This window comes from Dunckerocampus dactyliophorus, chromosome 14, assembly GCF_027744805.1.
Source record: "Dunckerocampus dactyliophorus isolate RoL2022-P2 chromosome 14, RoL_Ddac_1.1, whole genome shotgun sequence".
Classification (NCBI taxonomy): Eukaryota; Metazoa; Chordata; class Actinopteri; order Syngnathiformes; family Syngnathidae; genus Dunckerocampus; species Dunckerocampus dactyliophorus.
This window is the reverse complement of record NC_072832.1, coordinates 24831639-24847500: the sequence shown is the minus strand read 5'-3', so window position 1 is coordinate 24847500 and position 15862 is coordinate 24831639. Positions and strand designations below refer to the sequence as shown.

The window sequence follows — 15862 nt, the reverse complement described above, 5'->3', positions numbered from 1 at the left end:
TGTACATGTTTCTATGTACAGTCATCCCTCGTTTATGACTGTTAATTGGTTCCAGACCCGACTGGGATAAGTGAATTTTTCCCAAATTCCTAGTTAGAGCATAGAAAACCTGTTTACAACCTTCTAAATACAGTTATTAACATTATTAGAGACCTCTAGACATGAACACCCCTATAGTCACCTTCACACTCCAATTACCCAATATAGTAGACATAATACAAGAAAATAAGACACTCGTGGTCATGTGTGTTGCTATAAATGTGTTCCCCACGGGAGCTGAATGAGGGACAGACAGGAAGTGACGCTGGTGGTTGAGTTTCAGCTTTGCGTAAGTTACGGCCGCAACAGTAGCATATGTTTTTAATAGGGATTTTTATTAGTAGGGTGAAAGATTTATAAATCAAATATATTTTGTTGAAGAAAACCTGTTTTACGCCCTTCAAAACTGAGCCCTCGAGACATGAAATAACACCCCTATAGTCACCTTTACACTCCTATTACCGATAATTATTATTATAAGACTCATGCTCGTGTGTGTTGCTGTAAATGCGTGGGTTACGGCTTCAACAGTAGCCTGTGTTTTTATTAGGGATATTTTAATAAGCAGGGTTGAAGATTTAGAAATCAAAAATATTTCATAGTAGAAAACCTGTTTACGACCTTCTAAATACAGTTTTCAATATTATTAGAGCCTTCTAGACATGAAATAACATCCTACAGTCACCTTTACACTACTATTACCCAATATAATAGACGTAATAACAGAAAACAAGACACTTGTGCCCGTGTATGTTGCTATAAATGTGTTGCCTACGAGAGCTGAATGGGGGGCAGACAGGAAGTGACATTGGGGGTTGAGTTTTAGCTTTGCGTGGGTTACGGCCGCAACAGTAGCCCGTGTTTTCATGAGGGATTTTAATGATGGACTATTGCGCCTTTTGTGAGGTCATTCAAAGCACATTACAGTAACATTACTGACACCTAGTGACCAGTGGAGAATACTACATATCACAGCGTCTTTGAATGCCTAATATTTGGATTTAAGTTAAATTAGCCTTTTTATGCTTGAAAATGTTTAATTCAGGCAAAAACAATATGCATAATTCACCTTTTTTGACTAATTTACCATGCACATGACAATAAAACTCTCTTGAATCTTGAATCTAATAAAAGGCCGTATTCAACCACAAGACAGCACAATTAATAATTTTTTTTTTAATGTGACAAAATTAGGCGGCCAAACCTGAAGTGCAAAGTGTCGAGGGAGGACTTCTTTTCGTACGAGTCGCAAAAATTTGATCTTTGTTATGCTACAATACCATAACAATCATTTGTTCAAATTTCTGGGCGTCTGGAATGGATGAATTGGATTTACATTGATTTGCTTTTTGTATGTTTTACTTCTTGTCATACCTTTTGGAACAAATAAATAACATATCATTTATTACTATATTGATATTTATTCTTTATGTTATTTCAGTTGCTCAATAAATGCAGATATTATTTACATTTATTTACATTATTGTTATTTATTAGTTGAATTTAGTATTTGTATATTATATGTATTATTTTTACTATTAGTATATTTATTATATGTAAAAATGTCAAAGAGAATTTAAGGCGACGACCTCCTTTAATCCCACAAAAAGGGTGAGGATGAAACATTGATGAGGGCGAAGAGGCGGAGAAGAAAGAGGAGACGATGGAGGAAGACGCAGCCGTGAGGACAAGGCCAGTAGCTGTCCTGATCACGTTAGACACGCCCCGCCCCCCCATTAACAGCCTGGGGACTCCCTGAGCAGTCAGGTGTGTTCTGATTGGCTGTCTGCAGGGACAACAGCATAGCGAGAGAGAGGGGGGGAGAAGCAAGGCATGATGGTCTTGTTTTTGTGCGTCTTTGTGTGACTCCTGCCAACAGGAGGGAGGCGGAGTTAGCACGCCAATCAATCAATGATTCATTAAGGCAGTATTTAAGTACGTTACTCTTTGCAATTACTGTTTTATTGACACATTGGCTCCTTTTGTGTACATGTACACGTTAACTTGCACTAGGTGTGGCCAAAGTGCGGCCAGGGGGCCATTTTTTTAAAAGAAAAGGAAAAATCCGCAGTAATTTTACAAGGATAAAGTCAAAATATTACAAGAAAAAGTCGTAGTCTAACAAGAAAAAGTCGAGAATAACGTAATATTATGGGGAATAATAATGTCACTTTAGAAGAATGAAGATGAAATATTAGTCATGATATTAAGCAAAACAAACAAAACAAATAAAGTTGTAATTTTTGGAAAATTAGGTTGCGGAAAAAGTTCCGTTACAAGAATAAAGTCAAAATATAATGGGAATACAGTCATAATTACGAGAAAAACATTTACAAGATGAAACTTGAAACAGTTGGAAGATTAGCAGAAATGGAAAAAACAGAATAAAGTCAGAGAAAAAGATGTATTTTAACGAGGAAAAAAGTATTGTAATATTATGAGGAAAAATAATGTCATTTTAGCGGAATAAAGTAAAAAAAAAGGACAAAATATGTTGTTTTAAAAGGTGTAATATTATGAGAAAAAAAATGAAGCTGTTGGAAAATTAGGTTGGAGAAAAAGTTATAAAATTATGGGAATAAAGTCAAACTATTCCGACTTTTTTTTTTTACAAAGACGATTTAAAACAAAGTTGAAATATTTGGAAAATAAAACAATGAATGAAGTTGTAATTTTTAGACAATTAGGTTGCAGAAAGTTACAAGAAAAAAGTCTAAATTTTGTGAGAATTAAGTCGTAATTACAATGAGACAATTTACAAGAAGAAAGTTAAAATAGTTGCAAAATAATGTAAAAAAAAATCAGCAGAAGTGGGAAAAATTGCTGTGATTTTATGAGAATAAATATACAGTATATATATATATATATATATATATATATATATACAGTATATATATATATATATATATATATACATACAGATATATACATATACATATATACACACACACACACACACACACACACACACACACACACACACACACACACACACACACGAGGAAAAAAGTTATAGTCTAATGAGAAAAAAGTTGCAATTTTACATGAAGAAAGTTGTAATATTATGAGGAAAAATAATATCACTTTAGCAGCATAAAGTTGAAATCTAAAAATATTTATGTATGAAATATTTGGAAAATAAATCAATGAATAAAGTTATAATCACAACAACAAAATTGACAAGAGTTGAAATAGTTGGAAAATTAAAATATCTGTGATTTTAAGAGAATAAAACATTCAAAGAAAAAAGTTGTATTCTAATGAGAAAAAAGTCACAATTTTACAAGAACAAACTTGTAATATTGTGAGGAAAAATAATGTCGTTTTACTAGTATAGAGTTGAAATATTAAAGAAAAAATATGTTGGTATTTTTGTTTAAAAAGTTGTAATATTATGAGAAACAAACAAAATTGTCATTTGAGGAAAATTAGTCTGGGGGAGAAGTAAAAAAAAAAAAAATCAATCAATCAATCAATCAATCAAAGTTTATTTATATAGCGCTTTACAATAGCCCACGGGCTCCCAAAGTGCATTACAATAAGCCGATACATAAGAACACAGAAGGGAAAGGGCATAAAGTCTAAATATTCTGGAAATAAAGTCATTTTAGGAGCATAAAGTTGAAATATTACAGAAAAATGTTTTAAAAAATTGTAATATAATGAGAAACAAAGAAAACAAAACAAAGTACTTCGCATATCTACATGTGTTGCCTTACAACAGGGGTCACCAACCCGTCGATCGCCAGCTACTAGTCAATCTTTGGGATTTTGCCGGTCGATTGCATGAATATTAGAAAAGAAATTGTTACGACATCAGCGCCCTCCACTGCTGTAGAATGACCACCAGGCACGCATTTTGACCACTGAACACGCCCGTGCGCCTTGCTGCTCTCCAGGCAGGCTCCAGCCAGGAGCCCAGTCCCCAAAACCCGATCGGAGGTACCAAGAGCGCACACACGTACACCGGCTCTTCTCACGCTCACAGGTTGAGCGACAAAGAGAGGGAGAGTGTCAGCGTGCAGGGATGTGCCTGCTCATGCAACAGTAATTATTGCACATTGGGGTTCAAAATCAGCCTTTGCTACATCCAAATTAAGGCACAAATATAACTCCTCCTCCAAAAAACGCTGCTCATTAGGACTGACTGTTGTAACGCAGCCCCTCTCCCCTCAACCACCATCGCTTCTCTCGCCCACGACACTGAGCCAACAAGCCAAATAGACTTGTAGTTTGCTCAAAGAGCCGACGCCACAAGCCCGACCAAGACCCAAAAAAGTTGTGATGTCCAAAGTGCGGCATAGGTGCCATCTGCGGACCGTGGCCAATTTGTCATTGCACCACTGCAGAAACAAAATAAAAATTAAAAAACAGCAAAAAATGGTAAAAATAGAGCAAAAGGCACAATGAGGGGACACACATACTATATATACTGTATAGATCAGTGGTCCCCAACCCCCGGACATTTAGTACCGGGCCGCACAGAAAGAAAAAATAATTTTCATTAATTCATTTTTTTTTATGTTTTATTTTGAAAAGTGGCCGGATTCTCTCTGTTACATCAGTCTGACTTGACGCATGTCCATTGTGCGTGTGCTAACATTCTCTCGCCGCACAGATAGACTACTACTGTATTTTTAGCATTTTTCTTTCACCTCATATTTGGTGTCAAATGCTGATACTATGTGGGAATGCATAAAGGTAAGTTTTGATGACTTATTGAGTGCTAATGTGCACATTTGTCTCAAGTTAATTCATGCTAGCACTGCCTTTTATCACACACGTCAAACAGCCATGTAATAATCTCTCTGGAAAAACTTGGCTGGAACTTGAACTGGTGGATGGTGGGTCGGCATTCATTTTGTGCTTTTAATTTGATGTTATTCATGTCTTAGTTTTACACAATACGTAATAAATAAGACACATTAGATCGCTATAATGTACGATCACCCCCCCCCAAGTTGCACGAGCAGGCGAGCAAGAAATTCAACAAACGTTGGCTTCGGGTGTTTCAATATTCGAGAGAGGGAGACGTCACAGAGCTGTGAGCTGCTCGAGCGATCCACCCGACAGCCTCCGAGGAGCCCGATGGATGACCTCAGTGATGCTTTCAGAGCGACCGTGAAGCTCCATTAGCCTCCTGCTAAACACAAGATGGCCTTCATCATGAAAGAAGCAGTCTGTCACGACTCCTCATCAATGTTCGACATCAAAGATCATCCGTACGTCATCTTGGAGCACAGAAACACCAAGAAGGAAGTCAGCAGTTACTCATCAGTCTGGCCAAGTGAGACCCCACACCGAGAAATGGAAAAAAAAAAAACAGCTGTGATTTTGCGAAAATAAATTCCAAATATTAAGACAAAAAAAGTCGCATTCAGTGAGAAAACAGCCTCAATTTCACGAGAATAAAATTGTAATATTACGAGGAAAATGAATGCTCTTTTAGTAGAATAGAGTGGAAATATTAAAGAAAAAGTAACACTCTCTTAAAGTTGTAAAATAATGACAAACAAGAAAAATAAAGTCATTTTTGGAAAATGAGGTTGGGAAAAAAATCAAAATATTATGGAAATACAGTTATATTTACAAGAGAAAAATTTAACAAGATGACAAGATGTTAAAATAGTTGGAAAATAAATACAATAATAATAACAATTTTACGAGAAAGACAAAATATTAAAAGAAAAAAGTTGTATTCTAATGAGAAAAAAAACTATTTTATGACAATAAACTCGTAATATTATGAGGAAAAATTATGTTCTTTTAGTAGCAAAGAGTTGAAATATTAAAGAAAAAGCAAGTTAAAAAAAAGAAAGTCGTAAAATAATGAGAAACAAAACAAAAATGAAGTTGTCATTTTAGGAAAATGAGATTGGGGGAAAAAGTCAAAATATAATGGAAATAAAGTCATAATATGAAGACAGGAACATTTACACAGATTATTTCAAAAGAAAGTTGAAATATTAGGAAAAACAGCAAAATATGCTTTTTCCAGCTCTAATCACAAAGCTGAGATGCAGTTTTGCTTGAAATATAACGTCTTAGCATATTTCATGTCATTCGTCCAGGAAAAGTGCACCTTTTTAAAAATGTTGCCGATCATCCACAATCCTCTTATGAGACATGAACACACGTCTTTCTCTTTTCGGTGCGTTGTAAACATATGAAAACAGCTAATAAGGGGCAGCTAAGAATGCATGTAATGGGTCGCGCCTATTGCGCCTTCTGAAAAAACCTCCAAAAAAGCGCCAAGGCTCCACTGACTGTACATAATGTGACCTGCAAGCTACAGCGACATTGTCATTATCATCTGTACATCATCTCTACGTCATCTCTCTATCATCTATATAGAGCATCATCTATCATCTTGTAGCACAAAATCATGGAGAAGACCAAGAAGAATGCCAGCAGTTACTCATCAATATGACTCGTTCATTCTTTGGCTTTCATTCTGATGACAACACTTTCACTCCCAATCAGAAGGACAACATTCTCTCCTGCGGGGAACATCAACACAAAGAAGATTCTAGAAGAATTCTAGAAAAATGCTTCTCATTTTCAGCAGTTGACCAAACGTTGAAGAAACCAGGTTTGGACTGACACCAGAACATTCCATCAGTGGTCATGTTCACATCTGAGTCATCCCTGAAGAGTTTTTGTAAGAGTCCGACTGACCGACCCCCTCCTCCCCCTGGTCCTCTTGGGTGGTTCTTGGGTCTGAGGACGCCCCGCGGCCTCCTCCAGTCAAACATTTGGCAAAAAAAGCAAACATGGAGGCGTTTCCCAAATTCCCTTTTATTTTTTCCCCAAAGTACGTTTTTATTTATTGCCCAATTCCGTTTCGCTTTTTCCCAAATTACGTTTTATTTCCCCCCAAATTACATTTTTAGTTTTTCCCAAATTCCGTTTCATTTATTCCCAAATTCCCTTTTATTTTTCCCAAATTCCGTTTTATTTTTTCCAAAATCCCTTTTATTTTTCCCCCAAAATTACATTTTTATTTTTTTCACAAATTCAGTTTCATTTTTTCCAAAATTTTGTTTCAATTTTTTCCCAAATGCTGTTTTATTTTTTTCCAAATACTGTTTTTTCCCCAAATTACCTTGAAGCTGTTTGAAGCGTCCCTCCAGCTGGTTGTAGTTGAACGCCGCCTGGCCCGAAAAGCCGGGGCCCGGACTGGACCCTCTGATGGGGCTGGGGCCACGAGCGGCACCGTGAGAAGGGCCCGGGGCCCCAGAAGAAGAAGGGGAGAGCGGGCCGGCATAGTCCAAAGTCGGGGAAAGGTGGCCAGGTGAAAGTGGACCGGGGAGAGTGCCGGTGGCGCTCTGAAGCTCCATGATGAAAGTTCTAGAGGAGACCCGTCCGCTGAGGCATGGAGGAGCCAACGGGAGGTTTCTTCAAAGTTCAGATGGCACCAGGATGAGATTCTGCTCCAGATCAAATCAGTCCGCTTTAGGAGGAACAATCCGCGGGAAGTCAAGCGGCGTGGAAGCGGAATCGCAGACTCAGCAGACGCACGGCGGCACGGTACTGCTGTTTGCTCCGTGAGCATCCATGTGTGCAGCAGCCCGCCGCCACGCTAACCTTCATTCAGCAAAGCCCACGCACGGCCTGAGCAGGCGGAACCGGACCAGGAGGGACCGGGGGGGCCAGAAAGGGAGCAAATGTGCAAGCAAAGACGAGCAGAGAAGCAAGGAAAGTGTTTGTCCTCCAGCGTGACGCTCACACACTGAAAACACCTTCACTGCAGCCAGAGGGGGTGGGGGGAGGGGCCGGCAGCGGGAGCGGCTGCTCCTCCCGACAGCCAATCACAACCCTGCCTCGAAGGTGATGTCACTGCCTCATTAGCAGAAGAGGGAGGGGCTGAAAGAGAAAGTCCCACAGAGAAAGAGAGTTCATGCTGAAGGAAAGTGATAGTAATATTATATTTTTCAAAATAAAAGTACTTGCCCTGGTGCCCATTTTCACTTTATATGTTGATAGTTTTTTTTTTACATTTTTACTTAAAATTTGATGAGAAAATCCAGATAGGAAGTGATGACTTGGTGGAGGTCTGCTCTCTCGTCTTCTCAAACGTATGCTCACAGACGTGTGAAGGAGTTGCGGGGGCGTGATCAAAGCGATGCCGCCGCAGCCCCACGGAGCGTCCGAGTGAGCGCAGCGGAAAGAGGAAACAGGGCGGACGCTTCCTCCTGCATGCGAGCAGAAGTCCAAACATCCTGACAGTGTCTGAGCTCTAACTTTAGACTGTTGCGTGCATCTTCTTCCTGTCCGAGCACACCGCCGCTTCCTGTTTGACCATCACCGATCGCATTGATATCTCAGCTAGATCTAGATCTGTAACCTCTGGATCAACTCTTCAATGAGCTTCATCAGGTTTGGGATGAAACACGCCAGCAAGTCCCAAGAAGGCGTTGAGCTGGTAGATGATTGACAGACCTGGTGGGGGTAAAGTTCATCGGTGGCCAACCTTCACGGTTCAGTGACAAGCTCAACTCTATTTTAGCGCTTTAGCACATTTTCAGTGGGTGACATTCGTCATGTGTTGCCTGGTAGCAAACACGTGTTAACCACTCCTAGCGCGAGAGTTCAAATCTAAAGAACCCTCTAAAGGAAAAGTGCACTTTTTTGGGAATTTTGCCTTTCCAAAAAGTGCCAACAACGCTCCATTAACATCATGTGTCCTGCATACTAACCAAGTGTTATTATTGTTGTTATTAACATTGTTACGCCCAAGAACTACGTCACTGGCGTACACCACACCTGCTAGCTACGAGCCGGCTAGCGATCAGCTTCACCGCACTCGCTCACAATGCCTCAGGCCGGTAGCGAAAGGTAACGCTGCATATTTGAGCCGCCGCTAGGTGTAGCGTTCCTTTCTATGTTGCTATGTGAAATCACTGCACCCAGGAAGGAAGGCATAGAAAATGGATGGCTGGATGGAAATCCATTTTATTTTTTCCCAAATTCCGTTTGCTTGGCTAACTTTTCTATGTAGATGTCAGCCTCTGCACACATTGCTACAAAATCTTCAACAATCTGTAATGCTCGTGCTATCGTGTTATTAACTCATTCAATACCAAAGACGTATTTATACGTTTTCATCCCAACAATGTCTTATACGTCTTTTACATTTTTTTGCGCGAGAGGCAAAAAGACTACTAATGCATTTCACTCCTGAGCACTTTTCAGCCATAAAAACGGCCACAAGGTGGCAGAAGTGCATTTGATAAGCGCTCGGCATGGATCATTTGCATCTATTAACACACTCGACCGCAAGGAGGAAGTGAAAGAGCGTGGAGGAGTGTAGCGTGCGGAAGGTTAGGCATTGTAGGGAAACTTTCATGAATGCACATGTGCACACATTGTCCAGTTCCAAATGAGAAAATTGTAAATAGTTGGTGTTATATTTGTAAATAAATGGTTATTTTGATGTAAAACAAGCCCTTTTTGTATGGTTTATGTTGGTATAGCTGTTTAGATATTTGAGCCGTCACAAAAGCAAGAAATATGTGTCAAAGTAAAAGTTAGGCTCGAAATGTATCTTTTCACAAAAAGCTGGCTTTCTCCCTTTTCTCGTCGAGAACTGATAATTTCCTGAAAGTTATCTATGTTCTACTGCTGATTACTAAGGGACGGAAAAAGCTAGAAACAAACTTTTTTTTTTCCTGATGAAAAATGGTAGCCTAATCTTTCTTTTGGTAGGTTCCAAGTTTATATAGCCATCAGTCAAAATTGTCTAAAACGGTCGATACTGAAGGGGTTGTCTTTTGAAAAATGTCTGGGATTGAATGAGTTAACGCAAGATTTTTTTTTAATGACACCTTTATTTGTTGACACAATTAGACAAGATGTGGCACAGTGGAACAGTGCTCTTATTTTGAAGGCCGGAAGTGTCTTGTGTGTGTTGAGAATGTCTGTTGACGGTTAAGGTGAGCTGGGTGCAAGAATAAACGTGCCGTGTCTTTTTCCACTCAGTACTTGTCAGCGGGCGTAAAACGCTAGCTTACATTAAAGTGGTCAAACACAACACGATGTCAACACACTCATCCAGCGTTAGCGTGCTCTGCTAAACTAATCTAACCATGATAGCTTCCATTCACGCTCCGTAAGAGAGGAGTTTTCAAGGTTTTTCGCCTTCTTTCGGCAGCGTTTTAGGCCGCCGTTTCGTCATGTTTAGTTCAGAAGGGGACAGGGTAGTGTTTGGGATGAGATTACGCCATGATTGAGCGGTTCGCCGGGGAAATACTTCCCCACACGAACGTTCCTTCTCTTCACGATGACATCATTTCATTCACATTATGTAACTTTCTGCGAGATTCCGCAATAAACAGTAAACGACCCTGTACATGCTCACAGCGTGGATATAAAACCGTAAAAACCTTGCTGGAGTTAGCCGCCCCTTTTTAGCTGTTTTTATATCTTTAGAACGCACAGAAAAAAGAAAGACGTGTGTTCATGTCTCACATAAGGATTGTCGATGATGGGCACAATTCCAAAAAAAGACAGGGGTGTCCAAAGTGTGGCCCGAGGGCCCTGTCCAAACCCTTTTGCATTGTCAAAGAATAAAATTAGAGGTAGCTCATAATCAGAAAAGACAACATCCTGGGGGAAACAGTTTCTTATCGTGTCTTTGGGTTGTGTTTGTGAGGTGTGGCTCACTTTTTCTCTGCTGACAACTTACTCAACCTTTGATTGCAGAGCTTAGCAGCTAACGCTAGCAGCTTTTGTTAGCTGCTAAGACATCTTCATTGTGTTGTTTTGAGATCCATTGGGCGGTTTTGGCTCGCGAGCGTTATGATTAGCTGGTGGTGAGATGCCCGCTCCGAGCAAAAGAGGCTTGCGGTTGGATCAGGTCGAAGGTCAGAGGTCAGAGAAAAGGAGACGCCAGATGGAGGAGAAAGTTGAAGAATTCAATGCCCTGAGCGGCCCCCAGCACGTCGAGCGTCACGCCACGTTTCCTGTCGTCATGTGGCTTCCTCGTGGCTCGGCCCCTCAGGGGCGACCACGCCAACAAAGCAAACGCACCCAGTCTTCCAGTAGACCAGGAGCGATTCCTGCTCCTGTTAGCAGAGCCAAACCTTACTGAATGAAAGCCACGCCCACAAGGCAAACAGACATTACAGTGAGTCTTTTCTGAGGACCTTCCGCACAAATGAAACACACTCAGCTCCTCAGTTAGCTAACAGCCTTCCAGCTGTGACCTCCTTTCCATCCCAACATGACCCAGACCTCAGCAGTCAAACTGTGGTGGTGAATTTCACACCAAAATGCTAGCCGCCCCGCCCCCAGTACACAAAGAAAGACATTCCTGTGAGGTTACAACACGGACAAGAACAACACATCAGTCCCGAGAGGTGATGAGCAGTGACTTCCTGTCCAGGCTAAAACATGCCACGGTCCTCCATTGAAGACCTCTCATGACCACTTCCTGTCTGCCACACACTTTGGTCACACACCTACACAACACAACGCAACACAACAACATTCCCAGCATTCCTCCATCTGGACCTCCACACAGGAAGCCTGCATCTGTGGACCCGGATGGTGGCTTTCGGAGGCTTGATCTGGACTTCACTTGGGTTAAGACCAAGATGAAGACGTCCTTGACATGTCCTCACAGGCACACAAAGACAAACATCACCAATAACGAGGGGTGCAGGATAATTATGAAGACATTACTATGTCATACCAATAAATACGATAACATTAAAAATAGCTCAGATGAGCGATCATTTAAAAAAATGCTCCAATGAGGCGAGATTACCCGTACTGTCCGGGTCAGCAAATCAAACGCTCCTAACAGCCTGTGGTAACATCCCGAGCTCACTTGTAAACAAATATTCACTTTCCGAGGAGGACATTTTGCATGCTAGTTGTACCAGATGCTCCACGAAAAAACCATCAAGCACACAAAAAACATTATCAGGCACCTGAAACGCCAGCGCCGCAACGTCTCAAAAGGGCAAAAGGTTTGCCAGAGACCTCCGGGGCGTCACACCGGCTGCTCGGTGCGTGTGCCCGAATACAGTGCACCTTGCTGAGCCACGCCAGGTGGCTCCTCCTGCTCTACAGTATACTCCTGATAGTAGTGATGTGGTACTAGTCATGATATTTGATTAGGACAAATCAACAGGTACAGTTGGTCAAGTCCTAATTTGTTCCAGTCCAGTCCTGCCCAAACTACGATTAAATCAGAATTTTGAAAAAGCAGATCTCAAAAAGCTATCGACGTCATACACTTATGATCAGTATTTCACACTTTCAAAGTTTATAGGTCATCATAGCAGATGATATCATTCAGTAAGTCACAATTCAATTCAATATGGCAAGAAGGATAATTACACATAATTCCTCATTAGTTGTGTACATAAGCTGAGTACCGATAATACTGTGTGTCAGTCAAAACACATTACGTCCAGTTAGCATTTGCTATCAAACATTACAGATATACAACAAATGAAAATGATTATGCAAAAACACAATGCAGCCAAAGGCAACATATTAAAAAGCTTCCAGCAATGGGCTCATTTTCCAATTCATCATGAAAATAATAGCTGAACGAACAGAAAAGTAGAAAACAGGCATTTCTACAGTGGAGTTGAGGGCGCAAAGTAACTTTTTTCGATCTAAATAGTTGCTACAAGTGATCACATAGCTTTTGTTATAGACAGCGAATCAGAAGAGGAGCTTAATGTCAGCTGAGTGATGTCATATGACATTGACAAAGTGATGTTTATGCGATCGACCCGCATTGCCTTCGCGATCGACATAATGGGCACCCCTGCTCTAGATGCTCATTTTCAAACCTAGTGAGACTTTTGGAGACATGGAAAGACACGAATGCACGTATCGCTCGTCTCAATGAGCGGCGGGTGCTGCCAGAAATAGATGGCAGTCTTGTGGCAAACACTCATCATCCACCACCAAGACGACCAGAGATCTCATCTATAAAAATGTGCGTCAAAATCTGACTCAAAGTCTGCGTACACAGGAAGCCCAAACTTTGCGTACGGACAAAAATATTCAGACGTATAAAAACTGGCTAAGCACACATTCACGCAATTTGTGAATTCACCGTAGAAGGTGATTGCAAAGTGACTCAGGAATGCAGTGTCCATATTTCAAGAGCCTTGATTGCACTGGGTGAGAGGACGACAAAGATGAAGAGGCCGACTGTCATGAAAATGGAGGTGGAAATACTGGAAAAAGTGTCCAAAATGGAAGACACAGCAGTGGCATAACCAATAAAACAAAGATTGAATGACAGCACGTCCGCTGTCATCGCTGTGAATGGAGCAGGACCAATTGAGGCAAAACTTTTTTATAAAGTGGTCCGATATCAAGGCACACATTTCCATTTTTTCTTTAGCGAGCATGTTTTTACAATTTTTCCTAATTGAGATCATATTTTAGATGAATATAAGCTTAGTAAAATCTTTTTCATTTAAACGTGGGCACAAAAACTCAAAAGGGGGAGGAAGTTATGTCGAAAAGTAATTGCTGTAATCCCAGGCAGATATTTTCAAAATATAGTAAAGACATATATAAGTAAACATAAGTAAACACCATCAAAATATTCGGTATACTGTCATTATTTTAGGAGGAACTAACGTTGTGTGTTATGTTGCAACTAGCCAGTGTTTTTTTTTTTAGATGCAAGCCGTCTCTCGGCTGATTTTTTGCTTTAAATTGTGAGATAAAATTTGGGTTACGAGCTGCGAGTTACTGGCAGGCATGGCTGAGGACAGCTATTTGGGGGCTTGTGACCATAGCTGAAGACGAGAAGGGATGTAAATAGCATTAGCTGCGCTAGCATGAGCAGCGCACAAGCTAGTCACCGGCAAAGATTCTCAACACAGTAAAACATACGTACATTATAGCCATCTAAGTGATCTCATGTATGATGGAGTGTGTAAAACTACAACAGGAAACATCAAATTAAAAGCACTAAATGAATACAGAGCCACCATCCACCAGTACCAGCCTGGACTTTGTTTTTCAAAAGAGGTGCACCACACAAATGTGCACATCAGCACTCAATAAGGTCATCAAATCCTACCTTTATGCATTCCCACATAGTATCAGCATTTGGGAGCAAATATGAGGTGAAAGAAAAAGGATAAAAATACAGTATAGTAGAAAGTTCAAGGGCCGTCAAAGTAAACATGCAAAAACTGCAGGATTTCTAAATGTATATTATTTTTTGAATAAAATAATGGCCCAAATTGATATCCCTTTACATAAAATTTGATGTAGTTATTGTAGTTGCGAATCGACTCGTTTACCACAAAGAGATTTACATCTCTACTTATTATGGATAAAAAAACGTATTTCTATCTGCAATTAATTATGAGTTAACTATGGACAAAAAAGTGATCATGATTAAATTTTAATTGATTGACAGCCCTAGTTTTTATACATCACATACTACGCGTGGAAAACTGCGTACACAACTTTTCGGCGCTGTTTTGTGCGTACGCAAGCTCTGTCGATGAGGCCCCAGGCCTTTAGAAGTCCTGACAGGTCATACACACGCACGTTCTTTTGTCACAGTGTGAAAGCTCACAACTTCCCAACAAGAACTCGATGATGACATCTCATACAACCTGAGGACACTGCAGTCAAAGGTCGTCAGTGTCTCAACACGCCGCATATGGGGTTTCGACAGGTGGCCATTTTTAAAGGAGAAACGGAGATAAAGTAACACACATTAATGATGGAAACACACAAACACGCCTACGCACTCCTACTGCCTCCTTGGACTTCATCTGACTGTGTTTCTATGGCGACTGCTGGTTTTGTGTTTCCTACTATATCACATGGGGGCGGAACACACACACACACACACACAAACACACACACGCAGCTTTATCAGGCTGATCAAAAAAAACTATCAGAGTGACACCTCTGACACCCACAATTACAACTAATCAACCATTGAAAAGAACATCATCAAGGTCTTTGAAAAACATGACTATATTCTTCTCACTATATATTCCACATATGTCCTTTGCATGTTGTATGGATTTATTTTCATGACGCAAGTATGCTACGAGCATGAGGGACTCCAACATGGATGCCAACATCGCACTGGCGACACACAAACACACAAACACACACACACACACACACACTATGAGTCCTCCTGCATATTTTACAGCAGTGTGAATTATTCAGTGACGTAGGACACTGCAGTCCACCATCAGGCACACACACACACACACATGCACGCACGCACGCACACGCAATGATGCAAGTAGTTAATGATCAGTTGAAAAATACAACAAAGGCGCGACAAAGCTCAAAGGTCAAATCAGTTCCTGTTAATATTTCAGTAGTCCATGAGTAATATCTGAATCACGTTATTTTCAAAGCTGGGGTCGTGCCTCCTCTGGGGGGCGCCAGAGGACACAAGCGTGTAAAAAGAGGTTCTGATTCTCAGCTGACGTTAGCTTAGCATCACGTCAAAAAAAACAAACACGCGCTTACCTGCCAGCGCTTTGATGCGTGAGCGCTCAAAGAGGCGAGCCGAGCTGTTCTCATTGTCCCAGTCGTCAGCGTCCCAGCGGTTGTTGACGCCGTCGTTGTTGTACTGCTGCTGGATCTCCATGTGGTCGTACTCCGCCGCTACAGACGTCATCTTGACCTCAACGCCACGCCGCCGCCGAGTCCTTCCGCCTGTTTCCTGCTGCCGCTGCTGCCAGCCACGCGAGCCTCAAACACACCCGGCACCGAGTGGCGGGCCGAGACGTTGCTTTCCGAAACCTGCGCACACACACACCACCATGGTTAACAACTTGTTGTTGCTTTTTTTAAA

General features: G+C 41.0%; 1 protein-coding gene across 2 annotated transcripts in view; it reads right to left on the bottom strand.

Annotated features, from left to right (window-relative positions):
• The window catches only part of sptbn1 (spectrin, beta, non-erythrocytic 1), an 83318-nt gene that overhangs the window by 48184 nt on the left and 19272 nt on the right, over nucleotides 1-15862 (bottom strand). Inside the window, exon 2 of one of the 2 annotated variants that reach the window (XM_054797893.1) lies at nucleotides 15535-15810. In XM_054797893.1, the coding sequence (XP_054653868.1) occupies nucleotides 15535-15685 (151 nt within the window). In that variant the 5' untranslated portion in view covers nucleotides 15686-15810. Of the gene's footprint in view, nucleotides 1-7144; nucleotides 7763-15534; nucleotides 15811-15862 lie in introns of those variants that run through there. The other variant, XM_054797891.1, reaches the window with a different exon arrangement.